Source organism: Thalassophryne amazonica, chromosome 5, assembly GCF_902500255.1.
Source record: "Thalassophryne amazonica chromosome 5, fThaAma1.1, whole genome shotgun sequence".
Lineage (NCBI taxonomy): Eukaryota > Metazoa > Chordata > Actinopteri > Batrachoidiformes > Batrachoididae > Thalassophryne > Thalassophryne amazonica.
Window position 1 is genome coordinate 124,072,370 of NC_047107.1, and position 17,888 is coordinate 124,090,257.

A 17,888-nucleotide genomic window follows, 5' to 3' on the forward strand; every position below is an offset into this window, starting at 1 on the left:
CATGGAAAACACATCTCGCCTGATTATATTCCAAGTTTGAAGAGTGAGTGCTGGATCTCTGAAAACTGTGAAATATATTTGCTAGATGTACATTCAGTGTTCACATTTGAAATGAATGTTATGTAACATTTCAAACATTACACCACTTAAAGCTACACTGTGTAGGATTTAAAGGGGGTTATGAGCGGAAATGGATTATAGCATTCATAACTATCTGTTAATTAGTGTATAATTACCTGCAACAATGAATCAATGTGTTTATGGGCTTAGAATGAGCTCTTCATATCTACATGGGAGCAGGCCCCGCCTCCCCCATGTTGTTCCACCAGGTTAATACAGTAGCCCAAAAGGGACATGCTTACTCCATCTTTTGCATTTTACAGCTTGGTCAGAAAACTTTAAAAAAGAAGAGAAATCAGTTGATACTCTCCAATGGTTGCTAATGCAGGCTAACAAGTTTGTGGACTCTCATTTTTTTTTCCTACATATTGCTTATCACAAAACAGATCAAAGGATCATGAATCCCCATCGACAACAAAACAAAACATTATGGGAAACAAAATCGTGACCGGCAATGGCGTAATGCAGTCTGCAACCCTCACCACTAGATGACACCAAATCCTACACACTGTGGCTTTAAAATGTCAAAAAAAAATTTAAATGCTGAAGTTTTATGGTTTAAACATTTTTCTTGATTTCAAGCCATAGATTATCAATTCATTGCATACTTTTAACCTTATAAAATGTTGTATGTACAGTCATATTTAGCTGATCGCTTCCATTTGTGCTTATAGTGAACACAGTCGATTTTGATACTGTACCCACAAAAGAGAAGACCCTGGAGGACCAGATTGGACCCAAACCCATGCTGCCTTATAGTTCCATGTTCATCTTTGGAAAAACCAATCCGTGAGTCTCTGCCACCTGTGTACCCTCTTAAAAATCCTCCACTAAATGTTAGACCTTTAATGGATTAACATGTTTCACTGTAACATTAGAATTTTTCTACAACCCCTGGCAAAAATTATGGAATCACCGGCCTCGGAGGATGTTCATTCAGTTGTTTAATTTTGTAGAAAAAAAGCAGATCACAGACATGACACAAAACTAAAGTCATTTCAAATGGCAACTTTCTGGCTTTAAGAAACACTATAAGAAATCAGGAAAAAAATTGTGGCAGTCAGTAACGGTTACTTTTTTAGACCAAGCAGAGGGAAAAAATATGGAATCACTCAATTCTGAGGAAAAAATTATGGAATCATGAAAAACAAAAGAACGCTCCAACACATCACTAGTATTTTGTTGCACCACCTCTGGCTTTTATAACAGCTTGCAGTCTCTGAGGCATGGACTTAATGAGTGACAAACAGTACTCTTCATCAATCTGGCTCCAACTTTCTCTGATTGCTGTTGCCAGATCAGCTTTGCAGGTTGGAGCCTTGTCATGGACCATTTTCTTCAACTTGCACCAAAGATTTTCAATTGGATTAAGATCCGGACTATTTGCAGGCCATGACATTGACCCTATGTGTCTTTTTGCAAGGAATGTTTTCACAGTTTTTGCTCTATGGCAAGATGCATTATCATCTTGAAAAAATGATTTCATCATCCCCAAACATCCTTTCAATTGATGGGATAAGAAAAGTGTCCAAAATATCAACGTAAACTTGTGCATTTATTGATGTAATGACAGCCATCTCCCCAGTGCCTTTACCTGACATGCAGCCCCATATCATCAATGACGGTGGAAATTTACATGTTCTCTTCAGGCAGTCATCTTTATAAATCTCATTGGAACGGCACCAAACAAAAGTTCCAGCATCATCACCTTGCCCAATGCAGATTCGAGATTCATCACTGAATATGACTTTCATCCAGTCATCCACAGTCCACGATTGTTTTTCCTTAGCCCATTGTAACCTTGTTTTTTTCTGTTTAGGTGTTAATGATGGCTTTCGTTTAGCTTTTCTGTATGTAAATCCCATTTCCTTTAGACGGTTTCTTACAGTTCGGTCACAGACGTTGACTCCAGTTTCCTCCCATTCGTTCCTCATTTGTTTTGTTGTGCATTTTCGATTTTGCAACATATTGCTTTAAGTTTTCTGTCTTGACGCTTTGATGTCTTCCTTGGTCTACCAGTATGTTTGCCTTTAACAACCTTCCCATGTTGTTTGTATTTGGTCCAGAGTTTAGACACAGCTGACTGAACAACCAACATCTTTTGCAACATTGCATGATGATTTACCCTCTTTTAAGAGTTTGATAATCCTCTCCTTTGTTTCAGTTGACATCTCTCGTGTTGGAGCCATGATTCATGTCAGTCCACTTGGTGCAGCAGCTCTCCAAGGTGTGATCACTCCTTTTTAGATGCAGACTAACGAGCAGATCTGATTTGATGCAGGTGTTAGTTTTGGGGATGAAATTTACAGGGTGATTCCATAATTTATTCCTCAGAATTGAGTGGGTCCATATTTTTTCCCCTCTGCTTGGTCTAAAAAAGTAACCGTTACTGACTGCCACAATTTTTTTTCTTGATTTCTTATAGTGTTTCTTAAAGCCAGAAAGTTGCCATTTGAAATGACTTTAGTTTTGTGTCATGTCTGTGATCTGCTTTTTTTCTACAAAATTAAACAACTGAATGAACATCCTCCGAGGCCGGTGATTCCATAATTATTGCCAGGGGTTGTATATCACAGTGATAGTTTAAGGATTTGAAATTGTGTTAGTAACATATTGTTGAAACAATAAAGATGTTTTTTGTAGTTAGAATTAATTTACTGTCGTGGTGACTGCTGTTTATATGCAGTTTGTGTGAATCAGTGAAGGGAAACTGGAACTAACATCTTGTTCTAACGTAATATCCTCATCATAGATTATAAAAGTTTAATCATTCATTTCTCTTGCTCTTGCAGGGTGAGGAGGTTGTGTCACTACATTGTGACCCTACGTTATTTTGAGATGTCCATCCTGGTCGTCATCGCGATGAGTAGCATAGCTTTGGCTGCAGAGGATCCCGTCTGGGCAAACGCTCCTCGCAACAATGTGAGAACTTTACAGATGGTTTGAAGACGTTAAAGTGTGGGTGGGGTGGCATGCTGAGTCAGCGCTCTTCTGCAGAGCACTCAAAGCATCACCGGGGACGAGTGCACTGCTTCAGATAGCAAATGGCATCAAGAAGAATCAGTGATATCTGGAAGCCAAAAGAGCTGAAACTTTATTTTCTGTCGACACAAAGGTTATTGTTGCAAAACCGCCACTTTGAGCTCCAGTTTTTACTGCAGGCATATAATCACAAATGTGTTGAGTCCCATATAAATTCAGCTTCAAATATACAGTAGCATATACCTCGCTGTAATCCTGTTCGGCCAGACTGTGGGACCAGACCGGGGTGAGAGTGACAGTGTGCTTCATCTCATCATCATTGTTGGTTTGTTTCATAGTTAATGTTCAGTCTCTTTTTGCAGGTTCTTAAATATTTGGACTACGCCTTTACTGGGGTTTTCACTTTTGAATTGGTGATCAAGGTAAGCAGGTGAATGAATACACCTTTAAAACACCCACAGCAGCTCTTTTCATGGGGCACATTTGCAGAAAATATCAGTATGATTATGCGTTTTGTGGTTAAACCACCAGATTTTGCACAGGCACTGTCTGAATGGCGGCAGCACAGTGGATTAGTGGTGCCTCACGGGTTCATTTCCCACTTATAGCCTTTCTGTGTGGAGTTCGCATGGTCTCCCCTTGTGTGTGTGGGTTCCCTCTGGGTGCTCCGGCTTCCTCCCATATCCAAAGACATGCGGGTTAGATGGACTGGAAACTTTAAATTGTCCATAAGTGTGAATGTTTGTGTTTGCCTGTATGTGGCCCGGCGACAGACTGGCATCCTGTCTAGGGTGAACCCCGCCTTGCGCCCTATGACTGCTGGGATAGGCTTCAGCTCCCCACGACCCTTAACTGGAGTAAGCGGTTGAAGATGAGTGAGTGACTGAGTGACTGTCTGAATTATTTCCACTTTTTATCAATGTAATTGTTCCTGGAACGAATTCAGTGTGTAAGAAAACATAGAAAACAACACTTAATTTTTGTTTGTCTGACATTTTCCCCCTCAAAATTCTTCTCACAACACCCCATAATGACAACAGGAAAAAATATTTATTTTTGTTGTTTGAAAGATGAACCGTCACCCCAGTCTCAGGTCAAGAGCGCTCTCGAGCAGGTTTTCATCCAGGATGTCTCTGTACATTGCTGCATTTATCTTTCCCTCAATCCTGACTAGTCTCCCAGTTCCTGCTGCTGAAAAACATCCCCACAACATGATGCTGCCACCACCATGCTTCACTGTAGGGATGGTGCCTGTTTTCTCCAAACGTGACGCCTGGCATTCACGCCGAAGTGTTCAATCTTTGTCTCATCAGACCAGAGAATTTTGTTTCACATGGTCTGAGAGTCCTTCAGGTGCCTTTTGTCAAACTCCAGGTGGGCTGCTATGTGCCTTTTACCAAGGAGTGGCTTCCATCCCACCACTCTACCATACAGGCCTGATTGGTGGATTGCTGCAGAGATGGTTGTCCTTCTGGAAGGTTCTCCTCTCTCCACAGAGAAATGCTGGAGCTCTGACAGAGTGACCATCAGGTTCTTTGTTGCCTCCCTGATTAAGGCCCTTTTCCCCGATTGTTCAGTTTAGACAGGTGGCCAGCTCTAGGAAGAGTCCTGGTGAACTGTCAACTGTGGGACCTTATATGTAGACAGGTATGTGTCTTTCCAAATCATGTCCAATCAACTGAATTTACCCCAGGTGGACTCCAATTACCATCTCAAGGATGATCAGTGGAAACAGGATGCACCTGAGCTCAATTTTGAACTTCATAACAAAAGCTGTGAATACTTATGTACATATGATTTTTTTTAGATTTCTTATATTTAATAAGTTTGCAAACATCTAAAAAAAAAAAAAAAAAAAAAAAAAAAAAACTTTTTTCATGTTGTCATTATGGGGTATTCTGTGTAGAATCATGAGGAAAAAACTGAATTTCATCCATTTTGGAATAAGCCCATAACATTAAAAAATGTGGAAAAAGTGAAGTGCCGTAGTTTCCGGATGCACTGTAGATATCTTGCTCAGTATTTTTCCCTGAGGATAATAAATAGCAAACTCCAAGATTCCCAACTTGCCTTTTTGTCATATTTTAAAATTTTTTTGTTTTTATTGCTGTACTAGAGCTCTTGGTGAAATTCTGTTGTACCTGCATTAATGGTAAATGTCCACCAAGTGGACATATTGCTCCATTTCAAGAACCTTGAACCTTGGCTGCTGTGGATCACGACAATGATCCTCTTGCTTATAGTCGTGGATGTCATACAGACACAAATGAAGTGTTTTCTTACGAGCTCAATCCATTCTAAATGTAATTATGTGAATAAAAGGGCAAAAAATTGAGCTCAGTGTGATACGTAAATATTTTTATTATATATGAAACGTCTGTGCAAAATCTGGTGCTTTTACCAATAAAAAAAGAGGCAGAATCATTTCATTAAAGAGGTTGCACCTACAGTATATGAGGTCACCAGTGCCTAGTTGGGAGTTGGAGCACTCTAGGTACACAAGACCACCTATACAAGCACAGCAATAATAGTTCCCCAATAGTCCCCCAGTGTGCAATGCAATGAATAAAAAATAAAGACAAAATATAAAATCATAACACGATCAAACCAGGCAGAGAATTTGTACAAAGATCAGACGATAAGTCATTTTATTCTTGTGCTGTGGTTTTTCCTTGTTTTGTTTTTATGCTGTGTTATTTCCTTGTATCCTAAGGGTAGTATCTCACTGGGGCACGACTGGTGGAGAGGAGGCAGAGACACAAACTTGCACCAAACAGGCAAATGGGCAACAACTTTCATGTGGAATCTCACTGACTTGGTCTCCCCGGCACATTTGCGCATGGCAGCTGACTGTCAGCCGACTGTCAGCTGAATGCCGCTCGGAGTGGCAGCGAAAGTACGGCCACAAATGTCAATCAATTTCCACACATATCGCGTGAGACCCACCGACATGCCATGCGGCGCACACACACAAAAGTCGAGTGGCACTGGTGTGGCCTTTGCTGGTGCAAGGGTTTGCGCTCGAATGCCCCACGACACTCATGGCTGATGAGCCCCACTGGTGTGGCTGAAATGATGACATATTTGCACACACAGTACTCAGGATGGCTGTGGACAATTATATTGCTATTATGTGAAAGCGCTGTAAATAATAAAATAAATAGTAAAACAATAATAAATAAATAATAATGAATAACAAATGCTAAATAAAAAACAAGAAGAAGAGTGTGGACAGTGCACTCACCGACTTGCAGAATGATGTTCAGGAGCTGTATCTCAATATTATTGTCCCCACTGGTTCTACTGTCCTCTCCTCTCTTGAATGATCGTCCAATCATCCACTGGCCAGGTTCCATGGTCCTCTGGAAGAACTGGTCCATGCACGCTGTGATGATCTGGAATGCCACCTCTCAAGTTAAGTTTTGTGATGTCCTTACAAACAATAAAAAATAATAGCTTTGGATTGCTTCGTCCACATACTCCACACAGCTGTCCCTGCATGCACGGATTCACTTGGCCATTTCAAGAAGTGCTGTGCCTCTTTGATCACAGTGGCTGCAGGGTGGCTTAGTGGTTAGCACTGATGCCTCACAGCAAGAAGGTCGTGGGATCGCTTCCCGCCCTTTCTGTGTGGAGGTTTCATGTTCTCTCCATGTCTGAGTGGGTTTCCTCGCACAATTGAAAACATGCTTATTTTAGGGTCTGCTTCTTTCTCTGCCCCTGACCAAGGCAGTGTCTCTACATCTGGAGTTGGTCCCCGGGCATCGGACTGTGGCTGCCCACTGCTCCTAGTGGTTGGTCTAACTGCAATTAGGATGGGTTGAATGCAGAGGACAGATTTCATTGTGTGTATGTACAATGAAAAATAAAGGCGCTTCTTCTTCTTCTTCTTCTTCTTCATATAAAAGGAAAAGTGTGTGTCCACACACGTTGCACGCGTTCTGAGTCTCAGAGACTGCGTGGTCGGGTACGAGACGCCTGCCTGAGGATTTGGCAAGGAAGCTTGTCAAGCAAATTTTCTGGCTTGTTCAAAAATCAAGCGACACAAGGGTGTTACCCTGCGACGAGATGGCAAAAGGTAGGGAAAGTCGCATAAAATTACATCCCTCATTGTGCAGATTCCCTCGCGGATGCCATGGTCAAGCTGTCGCAGCCCAGTGAGATACTACCCTAATCTGCTACAAAAGATGAGACTGAGACAAGCAAGACAATTTTGCCAGCAGAGAGAAATCTCTTTGATGCAATGTCTTTTCCTCACCAGCTTCATCTAAAGCACTTTGAGGTTTTGATGACAGCAGCACTTCTGTATCTGCCATCAGTTTAACAGGCAGCTGGTCCAGTACTCTGCTGTTACAGCAGAACAGATTGAACTCAAATTGCAGGAGCAAATCACTGAGAATAATATTGCCGTAGGAAGAATGTATTACTCAGACAGTGCAGAAGATTACATGCTGGGTTGCTGTAGATGACAAGATGGAATGAAGAGCAATTGCAGAGAAACAGAAGTTGAACACAGGGAAAGCGGCAGGCACACTGCAGACACAAGTAGATAATACAATAAAGACAGGTGTGTGAAAAGAAACCACGCGACTGTTCCACAGAGAGGGAAATGCTGAACAAACACAAGGAGGAGAAACCACGACAATGATCACAATGGGGAGGAAAATATCCCACATGAAAAAAGAAAAATCAAAGGAGTGAAAAAAAGTGTCCTAGTAACAAATACAAAAACCTAGTACTAAAATGACCAAACAAATGTGCAGAACACGATATGACAGTTATTAAAAATTACTTTACAGCACTGCCTTTTTTTTCTCTCAAACCAAATCAGATAAATAGGATTTCTTTTGTTCAGATGGTGGATCTTGGCCTGCTGCTTCATCCTGGATCATACTTCAGAGACTTATGGAACATCCTGGACTTCATTGTAGTCAGCGGAGCCCTTGTAGCTTTTGCATTTTCGTAAGTTCCTGAGCTTCTGTATTTTTGTCTTTCAATATGGATAAAAGTAATGGTTACATTGATGTTTAAAGTGTTATTTTCTTTGACTACGTGTCTGTGGAGACCTGTGCTTCAGTCAGGTGGAGAGATCATACGGCCAGAAGGAACCGCAGGTGTCCTTGTAGTGTCTAAGGACATGTCAAGGATAATTATGAATGAGACCAAAAACATGGACTCCTAGATGTCAGGATTGTTGGTTTTGTTAGGTATTTTTATTGATTTGACTATGTATTGTTTTGATTTTGTTTTTGTTCTCTTTTCATCACTGTGGTCTTGTCTTTTACTTTTTGCTTGGGTTTGGTGTCACTGCTTGCTCTTGTCTGTCACTTGGGTCTTTGGTGGTGCCGTTCGTCCCAGTTGTATTGTATTATAATCATTCTGTTTACATTTATTTGTTCATCTGTACTATGAAATACAAAAAAACTTTGGACAGTTAACAAACAAACAAACATATTCTTAGTTTTGTAATGGGAAAATACATATCTAGTTTTTAGATTGACACAATAAGCTGTTTTGGGGCATTTTCCACCATCTTGGTTTATTTTGTTCGAGCAAGCAGCCGGCTGATACCTTGTCCTTCCCAGCATTCACACAGATTGGGGGCCCCACGTGATCTGTGGTGTCACTACCAAATGTATGTCATGGGGTCTGATCGCATGAATTTCAATGCATCAGGGATCAAAATTATAAATTGTTTCCACACGGTGCAAATTTTGATAATACTTGCAATATCATATTATAAATCCCTTGTTTAAGTGCTAAGGAATAAAATTATAATGTTGCCAAAGAAAATTATTTTATAACTTAAACCATAAAAAGCCCAAAGGCCATACTGCTTTAAGTAAAACTGTGTCCATCAGAATTCGTTCCTTAACTTTTTGTTGTTACCTAAGGTCAAATCCCGGGTCAAAGTCAAAGAGATAAAGAGATAAATATCTCCTAGAAATATTTTTGATCCTAATTTGAGTCCTAGCCATGACTTTTAACTTTAATTTTACTGTTTTAGTTCATGTTCTAAATCAGATACAACTAATTTGTCACACCACTGAACACACTTCTAATACTGAAGGTCCAAAACCCATTTTTTGGCATTTTCTGTTTGTTTTAGCGTTGCCTTGTGATTTTTCTCTTGTCAGAATATAGAATATACCTGTTTGTATCTGCATACTGTTATGACAAAACTGTACTGTAAAAATCAACAGAAAAAATGAGGCAATAACAAAACAAAAACGGCGCCTTGCTAAGAAAGCCCTGTGCTGCAGTTTGTTTATTAATATGATTTTCTCTCTGTTTCTGTGCTGTGGTCATTTTGAAGGAGCTTCATGGGGTAACGTCTCCTCTATATTTCTCATCTTGCTTGTCTGGCTCATGTAGATGCATGTATGTGAGACCGACCACATACATGACTTACACTGCAGAAACAAGCAATTTCCCCTGCACATGTCTCAATATCACACTGAAATGAAATCCTCCTTATTTCTTCCATATGTTGGTAAACATAATTGCAATAAAATTCATATAATGTGTCTAATTAATGTTTTGGCTATAAGTTGATCACTGCCACCTTTTATTACCATTCTTGACCACAGTAGTCACACTGAGCAGTATCATGGTTTGCACGTACGTCCTCCACACGGATTATACAGTGCGTATCCCCTTCAAGGGTTCATGTGTCTACTTGGTAGTAACTAGTGGTTATTTGACTTACTGGGGGTTTTTAATCAGCTTTATACAATAATTCTTTTAGTTTTTAACTCATCCATATTGCTCTTAAAACCGATAAAAGTTCAGCTGTCTGTTATTCATAAGTCACTGAATGCCACATACTAATGCATTGCTGTACATTAGAAAAAAATGCACACAAACACACAAACAAACAAACAAGCAAAAATGCAAAAACAGAAATGCTTGAGGCTCTTGTTAGAGAATTCACCGTAGACGTTTCGTGTAGTCTGTATGTGCAGATTTCAATTTGTGGGGTTTCAATTATTTTTGCACATACCTGCTGCACATGCAGGTGTGTGTGTGTGAGAAAGAGAGAGAGAGCGAGAACTTGGAAAAGTTCTGATGGGATAGGCTCGAGCTCCCCTGTGACCCTTCATTGGAGTAAGCAGGTATAGAAAATGAATGAATAACCAAAGAAAATGCTCCTCTGATGATATATTTAATCTTCTCCACGCGTCTGGACATATTAATCCAGTTATTTTATAGCTGTCTTAAAATAAGGGAACCAGCTTTTTAGTTTAACAGGGTTTACAGCGTATGAGTGATTCTGTGATTCTTTGCCTTTAGATGTTTTTGGCCGATGAGGGTCAATGGCGGTTTAATCACACCAACGTTACATCGAGTCCACAGGAGGTTGCTGTGGTGTACATATAAGACACTGCTGAGACACAGCTGAACCTCAAACTTCAGGGTTCCTCATAAAATTCTAATTAACTCATCATCGTCTTCATAAGAATATTTTGCCCTGGAGACAGATCCTGGAGATTTCCCCAAACCATGTAATGTACATACTGCACTTGGTATCTGGATTCTGTATGGTTCATTAAGATTCTGTCAGATTGTTGCTGAAGAGTGGTCCAAAATATGATTTTTTTAAAAATGCCCAATAAATAAAATAGGTTTATAAATTGAAGGTGGAGCAGCATTGACCATCTTGGTGTTTTTAATGAGCAAAATTGCTTTTTCTGTAGTATGCAGTGATGTCTGAAACACATCTCATCATAGCATTTTCATATATTGACCCTCATTTGCTGCCTACAGATCATTTCCTCCATGCCGTGATTGCCGTCTTCTCATGTGGAGGGGTGTGACAACTGTGTGTTCATCGTCCTTCTCCTCTATGTGCTTTACTATTTCGTTAGGGCCCCTTCACACATAGTGCAAAATGTGCGCAGCTGCTGTGAAAAGCTGCTGTGTGCAGCAAAACGGTTGCAACATGTATTTTTAAAATTTTTTTTTTTCTTCACAGCACAGCACGATGTGGTTACACATCGTGCAGCTGGTGGCACTGTGCTCCCGCTTGCACGCCTGCCTGTCAGTGTGATGTTTCGTGGTTCGCTCATACAAGCTGCTCCGACGGGTGTCGCCCTGAGTTGTACATATTCGCACTATGTGTGAAGGTGCTGTTAGTCGCCTTGCCTTGCGGCATTTTGACTGGAATGATGGCAGTATCACATTAGATGAGAGGAAGAAACCTCAAGCAGACCAGACTGAGTGTGGGGACCATCTGCTTTGGCCACACTACCAATAACAAAGTAAGAAATAAGCACAACATAGAAATGTCGAACATGCAAATGCGGAAATAGAGTCAAGTAGACACAACATCTGATGGCTTAACAAAAATCCAAATGGTGCAGAGCAGAGTTTCCCCGAATAGAGTACAACTGGTGAGTCGGTGTTCAAAGCCAGTTCAGGCGTACAAAGAACATTCTGCAGAATTTTTCCATTCAATTCTTCCAGAAGTGCTCAAAAGACTGTCAGGTTAGTGACATCGAAAATATTATTATCAATAATCCCCTGAATACTTTTGCATTTCTGCATCTTCTGATCATCATATCATAATCGGAAACTTTCATATCATTTTAGTATGTTTTTTATTTTTTTGCTACATTTTTCTCACAAATATACGTATTTCATTTTTATATTTCTCAGTGTTCATAAAACCTCTTATGTGCCTGATCCCATCTTATAAAAACGCCATGAATATCACTAAGACAGATAATTCAACTTGTCGAGGCAAACGTTATATTTTTAATGTTTGAATGACCTGGCTGGTTTTATTTTCTACAGGGGACAAAAGGCAAAGATATCAGCACCATTAAGTCTCTAAGGGTTTTGCGGGTCCTCAGGCCTCTCAAGACGATCAAACGTCTGCCAAAACTCAAGGTGATGTTTGAATTGTCAACTCACCTTCCTTTTTATTTTTTTCTCACGTTGTTGATGAGAGTTAATTTTGGTGATGATGCGGAGATCGATGAGAGTATTAACATGACTTTGCATTCTTAGGCTGTGTTTGACTGTGTGGTCAACTCCTTGAAGAATGTGCTAAACATCCTCATCGTGTATATCCTCTTCATGTTCATCTTCGCCGTCATCGCTGTTCAGCTCTTCAAAGGGAAATTCTTCTACTGCACCGATGAGTCTAAGGGTTTGGAGAAAGACTGCAGGTTGGTCTGACACGTAGAAACTTTTATCCTTCTAAGCCAGAGGTCTTGAGCCATGAAGGGCCATCAGGGTTCAGGTATGGAATGCAGTTAAAAGCTGGTGCTTGGTGAAGGTCGTCTCTCTAGTCTAAGTGGCTTTAATCATGACGCAATCCTCTTCTATCATGACTCATTTCTGCTCCATTCATGTGTTTCAGAGGGCAGTTCTTAGAATATGACAAAGACGAAGTTTATGCCATGCCCAGAGAGTGGAAGAAATACGAGTTCCACTATGATAATGTGCTGTGGGCCTTCCTGACCCTCTTCACTGTGTCCACTGGCGAAGGCTGGCCAACGTGAGTCTACTTCATTGTTCACCTGAGACCCATAAATTTAACGATTCCACTCCAGATTTCACTATAGAATACCGACTTGTCCAATCATCCGTGTTCCTGCATCCTTGTAGGATGAGATTTTACCACCACACCAGACTCATGGTCATGTCATTTAAAGGTTTGTCAGTGTTTTAACCTCAATCCTGGTCATGTGGGAAATTTTTTCAGTAAAGTACAAACATCTTATGAAGTTGATGAAAAGATCAGTTAGTGAATACTTCAGTAAAAGAGCTGCAGAGACAGCCACCTTTTACGGAACATGATTAAAAGTACACAGAATTAAAAAAACAGTCAACTTTTTCAGTCCATGTACCAGACAGAAAACTATTTTAGTTCAAATGTTGCTCAACTCTGCCTGTCTATCAAACCAAGTGAAATAAATTTATTAAATTGTTGTCAGATAAATAATAAAAAAAATTATAAAATATAAACAAAACATATAAATATAATGTCAAATATCCACTGCATTGTTAAAGAAAGTGTAATATTTGGGTGGGGGGTGGGGGTCGGGCTTCACCATAGATTTTGCCCGTATTTAATAAATCCATCCATTCATTTTCTTCTGCTTTATCCGGAGTCGGGTCGCGGGGGCAGCAGCTCAAGCAAAGCCACCCAGACCTCCCGATCCACACACACCTCCTCCGGGGGAACCCCAAGGCATTCCCAAGCCAGCCGAGAGATGTACTCCCTCCAGCATGTCCTGGGTCTTCCCCGGGGCCTCCTCCCAATGGGACGTGCCCGGAACACCTCTCCAGCGAGACGTCCAAGGGGCATCCGGAAAAGATGCCCGAGCCACCTCAGCTGGCTCCTTTCGACGTGGAGGAGCAACGGCTCGACTCCAAGCTCCTCCCAAGTGACCGTGCTCCTCACCCTATCTCTAAGGAAGCACCCAGCCACCCTGCGGAGGAAACTCATCTCGGCCGCTTGTACTCGCGATCTTGTTCTTTCGGTCATGAGCCAAATCTCATGACCATAGGTGAGGATTGGAACATAGATCGATCGGTAAATCGAGAGCTTTGCCCCCCTACTCAGCTCTCTCTTCACCACGACGGTCCGATACAGCGACCGCATCACTGCAGATGCTGCACCGATGCGTCTATCGATCTCACGCTCCATCCGTCCCTCACTTGTGAGCAAGACTCCAAAATACTTAAACTCCTCCACTTGAGGCAAGGACACTCCACCGATCTGAAGAGGGCAAAGAACCATGGCCTCGGATTTGGAGGTGCTGATTTTCATCCCAGACGCTTCACACTTGGCTGCAAACAGCTCCAGTGCACACTGAAGGTCCTGATTTGATGAAGCCAACAGAACCACATCATCCGCAAACAGCAGAGACGAGATTCTGTGGTTCCCAAACCAGACCCCCTCTACACCCTGGCTGCACCTAGAAATTCTGTCCATAAAAATAATGAACAGAACCGGTGACAAAGGGCAGCCCTGGCGGAGGCCAACGTGCACTGGAAACAGGTTTGACTTACTACCGGCAATGCAAACCAAGCTCCTGCTGCGGTCATACAGGGACCGGATAGCCCTTAGCAAAGGACCCTGGACCCCGTACTCCTGGAGCACCCCCCACAGGGTGCCCCGAGGGACACGGTCGAATGCCTTCTCCAGATCCACAAAACACATGTGGACTGGTTGGACGAACTCCCATGAACCCTCGAGCACCCAATGGAGCGTGTAGAGCTGGTCCAGTGTGCCGCGACCAGGACGAAAACCACACTGCTCCTCCTGAATCCAAGGTTCGACCATCGGTCGAATTCTCCCCTCCAGTACTCTGGAATAGACCTTACCTTATAGTTGGAACACACCCTCCGGTCCCCCTTAGTAAACAGATGGACCACCACCCCGGTCTGCCAATCCAGAGGCACTGTCCCCGATCGCCACGCGATGTTGCAGAGGCGTGTCAGCCAAGATAGTCCCACAGCATCCAGAGACTTGAGGTACTCAGGACGGATTTCATCCACCCCAGGAGCCTTGCCACCGAGGAGCTTTCTAACCACCTCGGTGACTTCGGCCTGGGTAATGGATGAGTCCGTCTCTGAGTCCCCAGTCTCTGCTTCCTCTTAGGAAGACGTGACGATGGGATTGAGGAGATCCTCGAAGTATTCCTTCCACCGCCCGACAACATCCCCAGTCAGGGTCAACAGCTCCCCACCCGCACCGTAAACAATGCTGGTGGAGAGCTGCTTCCGCCTCCTGAGGCGTCGGACGGTTTGCCAGAATCTCTTCGAGGCCGACCGATAGTCCTCCTGCATGGCCTCCCCGAACTCCTCCCAGACCCGAGTTTTTGCCTCTGCGACCGCACGGGCTGTGGCACGCTTGGCCTGCCGGTACGTGTCAGCTGCCTCCGGGATCCCACCTACCAACAAAGATAAGTAGGACTCCTTCTTCAGCTTGACGGCATCCCTTATTTCCGGCGTCCACCACCGGGTTCAGGGATTGCCGCCGCGACAGGCACCAGAGACCTTGTGACCACAGCTACGAGCGGCCGCATCGACAATGGAGGTGGAGAACATGGTCCACTCGGACTCCATGTCTCCAACCTCCTCCGGGATCTGGGAGAAGCTCTCCCGGAGGTGGGAGTTGAAGACCTCGCTGACAGAGGGTTCCGCCAGTCGTTCACAGCAGACCCTCATGATACGTTTGGGCTAGAGATAGTTGGGCTCACCTCCACGCACAGCTTGAGCTCTGGTACCCAACTCCTGGAGAGGGGCTGAAATAAAATTACAAATAACAAATGGTAAATGGACTGCATTTATATAGCGCTTTTCCATCTGCATCAGACACTTAAAGTGCTTTACAATGATGCCTCACATTCACCCATTCACACAGACACACTCATACACCGATGTCAGGGTGCTGCCATGCAAGACGCTCACTACACACCGGGAACAACTTGGGGATTAAGGACCTTACCCAAGGGCACTTAGTGATTTTCCAGTCAGGTTGGGATTTGAACCGAGGATGCTCTGGTCTCAAGCCCAACACTTAACCACTAGACCATCACCTCCCCAAAGTACTTATTATTATTAATTATTTATTTGTTCTGTGTTATTTTCATACAGCAGCTCAATGTGATTCACAATAAAACGGGAAAAAATGACTTATACACATATGGAAATACTATTAACGCTATGGTGGCCTAGAATGTGGTTTGTGTTTCTGAATATAAATTTCCTTCCTACACTCACAGAAATATTTATCCCTGACTTTTAAGATTTATGTAATTTTATACTCAACAAAAATATAAACGCAACACTTTTGGTTTTGCTCCCATTTTGTATGAGATGAACTCAAAGATCTAAAACTTTTTCCACATACACAATATCACCATTTCCCTCAAATATTGTTCACAAACCAGTCTAAATCTGTGATAGTGAGCACTTCTCCTTTGCTGAGATAATCCATCCCACCTCACAGGTGTGCCATATCAAGATGCTGATTAGACACCATGATTAGTGCACAGGTGTGCCTTAGACTGCCCACAATAAAAGGCCACTCTGAAAGGTGCAGTTTTATCACACAGCACAATGCCACAGATGTCGCAAGATTTGAGGGAGCGTGCAATTGGCATGCTGACAGCAGGAATGTCAACCAGAGCTGTTGCTCTTGTATTGAATGTTCATTTCTCTACTATAAGCCGTCTCCAAAGGCGTTTCAGAGAATTTGGCAGTACATCCAACCAGCCTCACAACCGCAGACCACGTGTAACCACACCAGCCCAGGACCTCCACATCCAACATGTTCACCTCCAAGATCGTCTGAGACCAGCCACTCGGACAGCTGCTGAAACAATCGGTTTGCATAACCAAAGAATTTCTGCACAAACTGTCAGAAACCGTCTCAGGGAAGCTCATCTGCATGCTTGTCGTCCTCATCGGGGTCTCGACCTGACTCCAGTTCGTCGTTGTAACTGACTTGAGTGGGCAAATGCTCACATTCGCTGGCGTTTGGCACGTTGGAGAGGTGTTCTCTTCACGGATGAATCCCGGTTCACACTGTTCAGGGCAGATGGCAGACAGCGTGTGTGGCGTCGTGTGGGTGAGCGGTTTTCTGATGTCAATGTTGTGGATCGAGTGGCCCATGGTGGCGGTGGGGTTATGGTATGGGCAGGCGTCTGTTATGGACGAAGAACACAGGTGCATTTTATTGATGGCATTTTGAATGCACAGAGATACCGTGACGAGATCCTGAGGCCCATTGTTGTGCCATACATCCAAGAACATCACCTCATGTTGCAGCAGGATAATGTACGGCCCCATGTTGCAAGGATCTGTACACAATTCTTGGAAGCTGAAAATGTCCCAGTTCTTGCATGGCCGGCATACTCACCGGACATGTCACCCATTGAGCATGTTTGGGATGCTCTGGACCGGCGTATACGACAGCGTGTACCAGTTCCTGCCAATATCCAGCAACTTCGCACAGCCATTGAAGAGGAGTGAACCAACATTCCACAGGCCACAATTGACAACCTGATCAACTCTATGTGAAGGAGATGTGTTGCACTGCATGAGGCAAATGGTGGTCACACCAGATACTGACTGGTATCCCCCCCCAATAAAACAAAACTGCACCTTTCAGAGTGGCCTTTTATTGTGGGCAGTCTAAGGCACACCTGTGCACTAATCATGGTGTCTAATCAGCATCTTGGTATGGCACACCTGTGAGGTGGGATGGATTATCTCAGCAAAGGAGAAGTGCTCACTATCACAGATTTAGACTGGTTTGTGAACAATATTTGAGGGAAATGGTGATATTGTGTATGTGGAAAAAGTTTTAGATCTTTGAGTTCATCTGGGAGCAAAACCAAAAGTGTTGCGTTTATATTTTTGTTGAGTATATTACATGACAAATTCCTATTTACTTTTTTAGATCATTTTAATACAAACCTACCAAATAAACCTTACATGATGCATATTCATTACTGTAATAAATCCTATTTATTTGAAATGCATAATCCTCAGCTTTATGTATTTAGTATTCATAAAATATTACTCTAAATCAATAATAATGACAGTATTTCTTTAAAATACATAACGTATATTGTCTGAATTGCATAATAATTATGTTACCTATACAAGATAAATGGCATAGGTAACATAATATTATGCAATTCAAACAATATACTTTATGTATTTTAAATAAATACTGTCATTATTATTGATTTAGAGTAATTCTATTTTATTAATACTAAATACATAAAGCTGAGGATTATGCATTCAAATAAATAGGA

At 42.4% G+C, this 17,888-nt stretch overlaps 1 protein-coding gene and 1 long non-coding RNA gene across 2 annotated transcripts in view; one reads left to right on the plus strand and one right to left on the minus strand.

The window, feature by feature from the left end:
- LOC117511260 (voltage-dependent N-type calcium channel subunit alpha-1B-like) overlaps window positions 1-17,888 on the plus strand; it is a 188,678-nt gene that overhangs the window by 97,797 nt on the left and 72,993 nt on the right. The window contains 9 exon segments of the mRNA XM_034171267.1: window positions 795-909; window positions 2,913-3,042; window positions 3,465-3,524; window positions 7,958-8,064; window positions 9,419-9,430; window positions 11,572-11,593; window positions 11,899-11,994; window positions 12,115-12,275; window positions 12,470-12,607. Of these exon segments, the coding sequence (XP_034027158.1) occupies window positions 795-909; window positions 2,913-3,042; window positions 3,465-3,524; window positions 7,958-8,064; window positions 9,419-9,430; window positions 11,572-11,593; window positions 11,899-11,994; window positions 12,115-12,275; window positions 12,470-12,607 (841 nt within the window).
- LOC117511261 lies at window positions 154-16,920 on the minus strand. The gene is made up of 3 exons (XR_004560923.1): window positions 16,907-16,920; window positions 13,853-13,858; window positions 154-307 (listed from the first exon to the last, which is right to left on the minus strand). It is a non-coding gene; the product is annotated as an uncharacterized LOC117511261 (long non-coding RNA).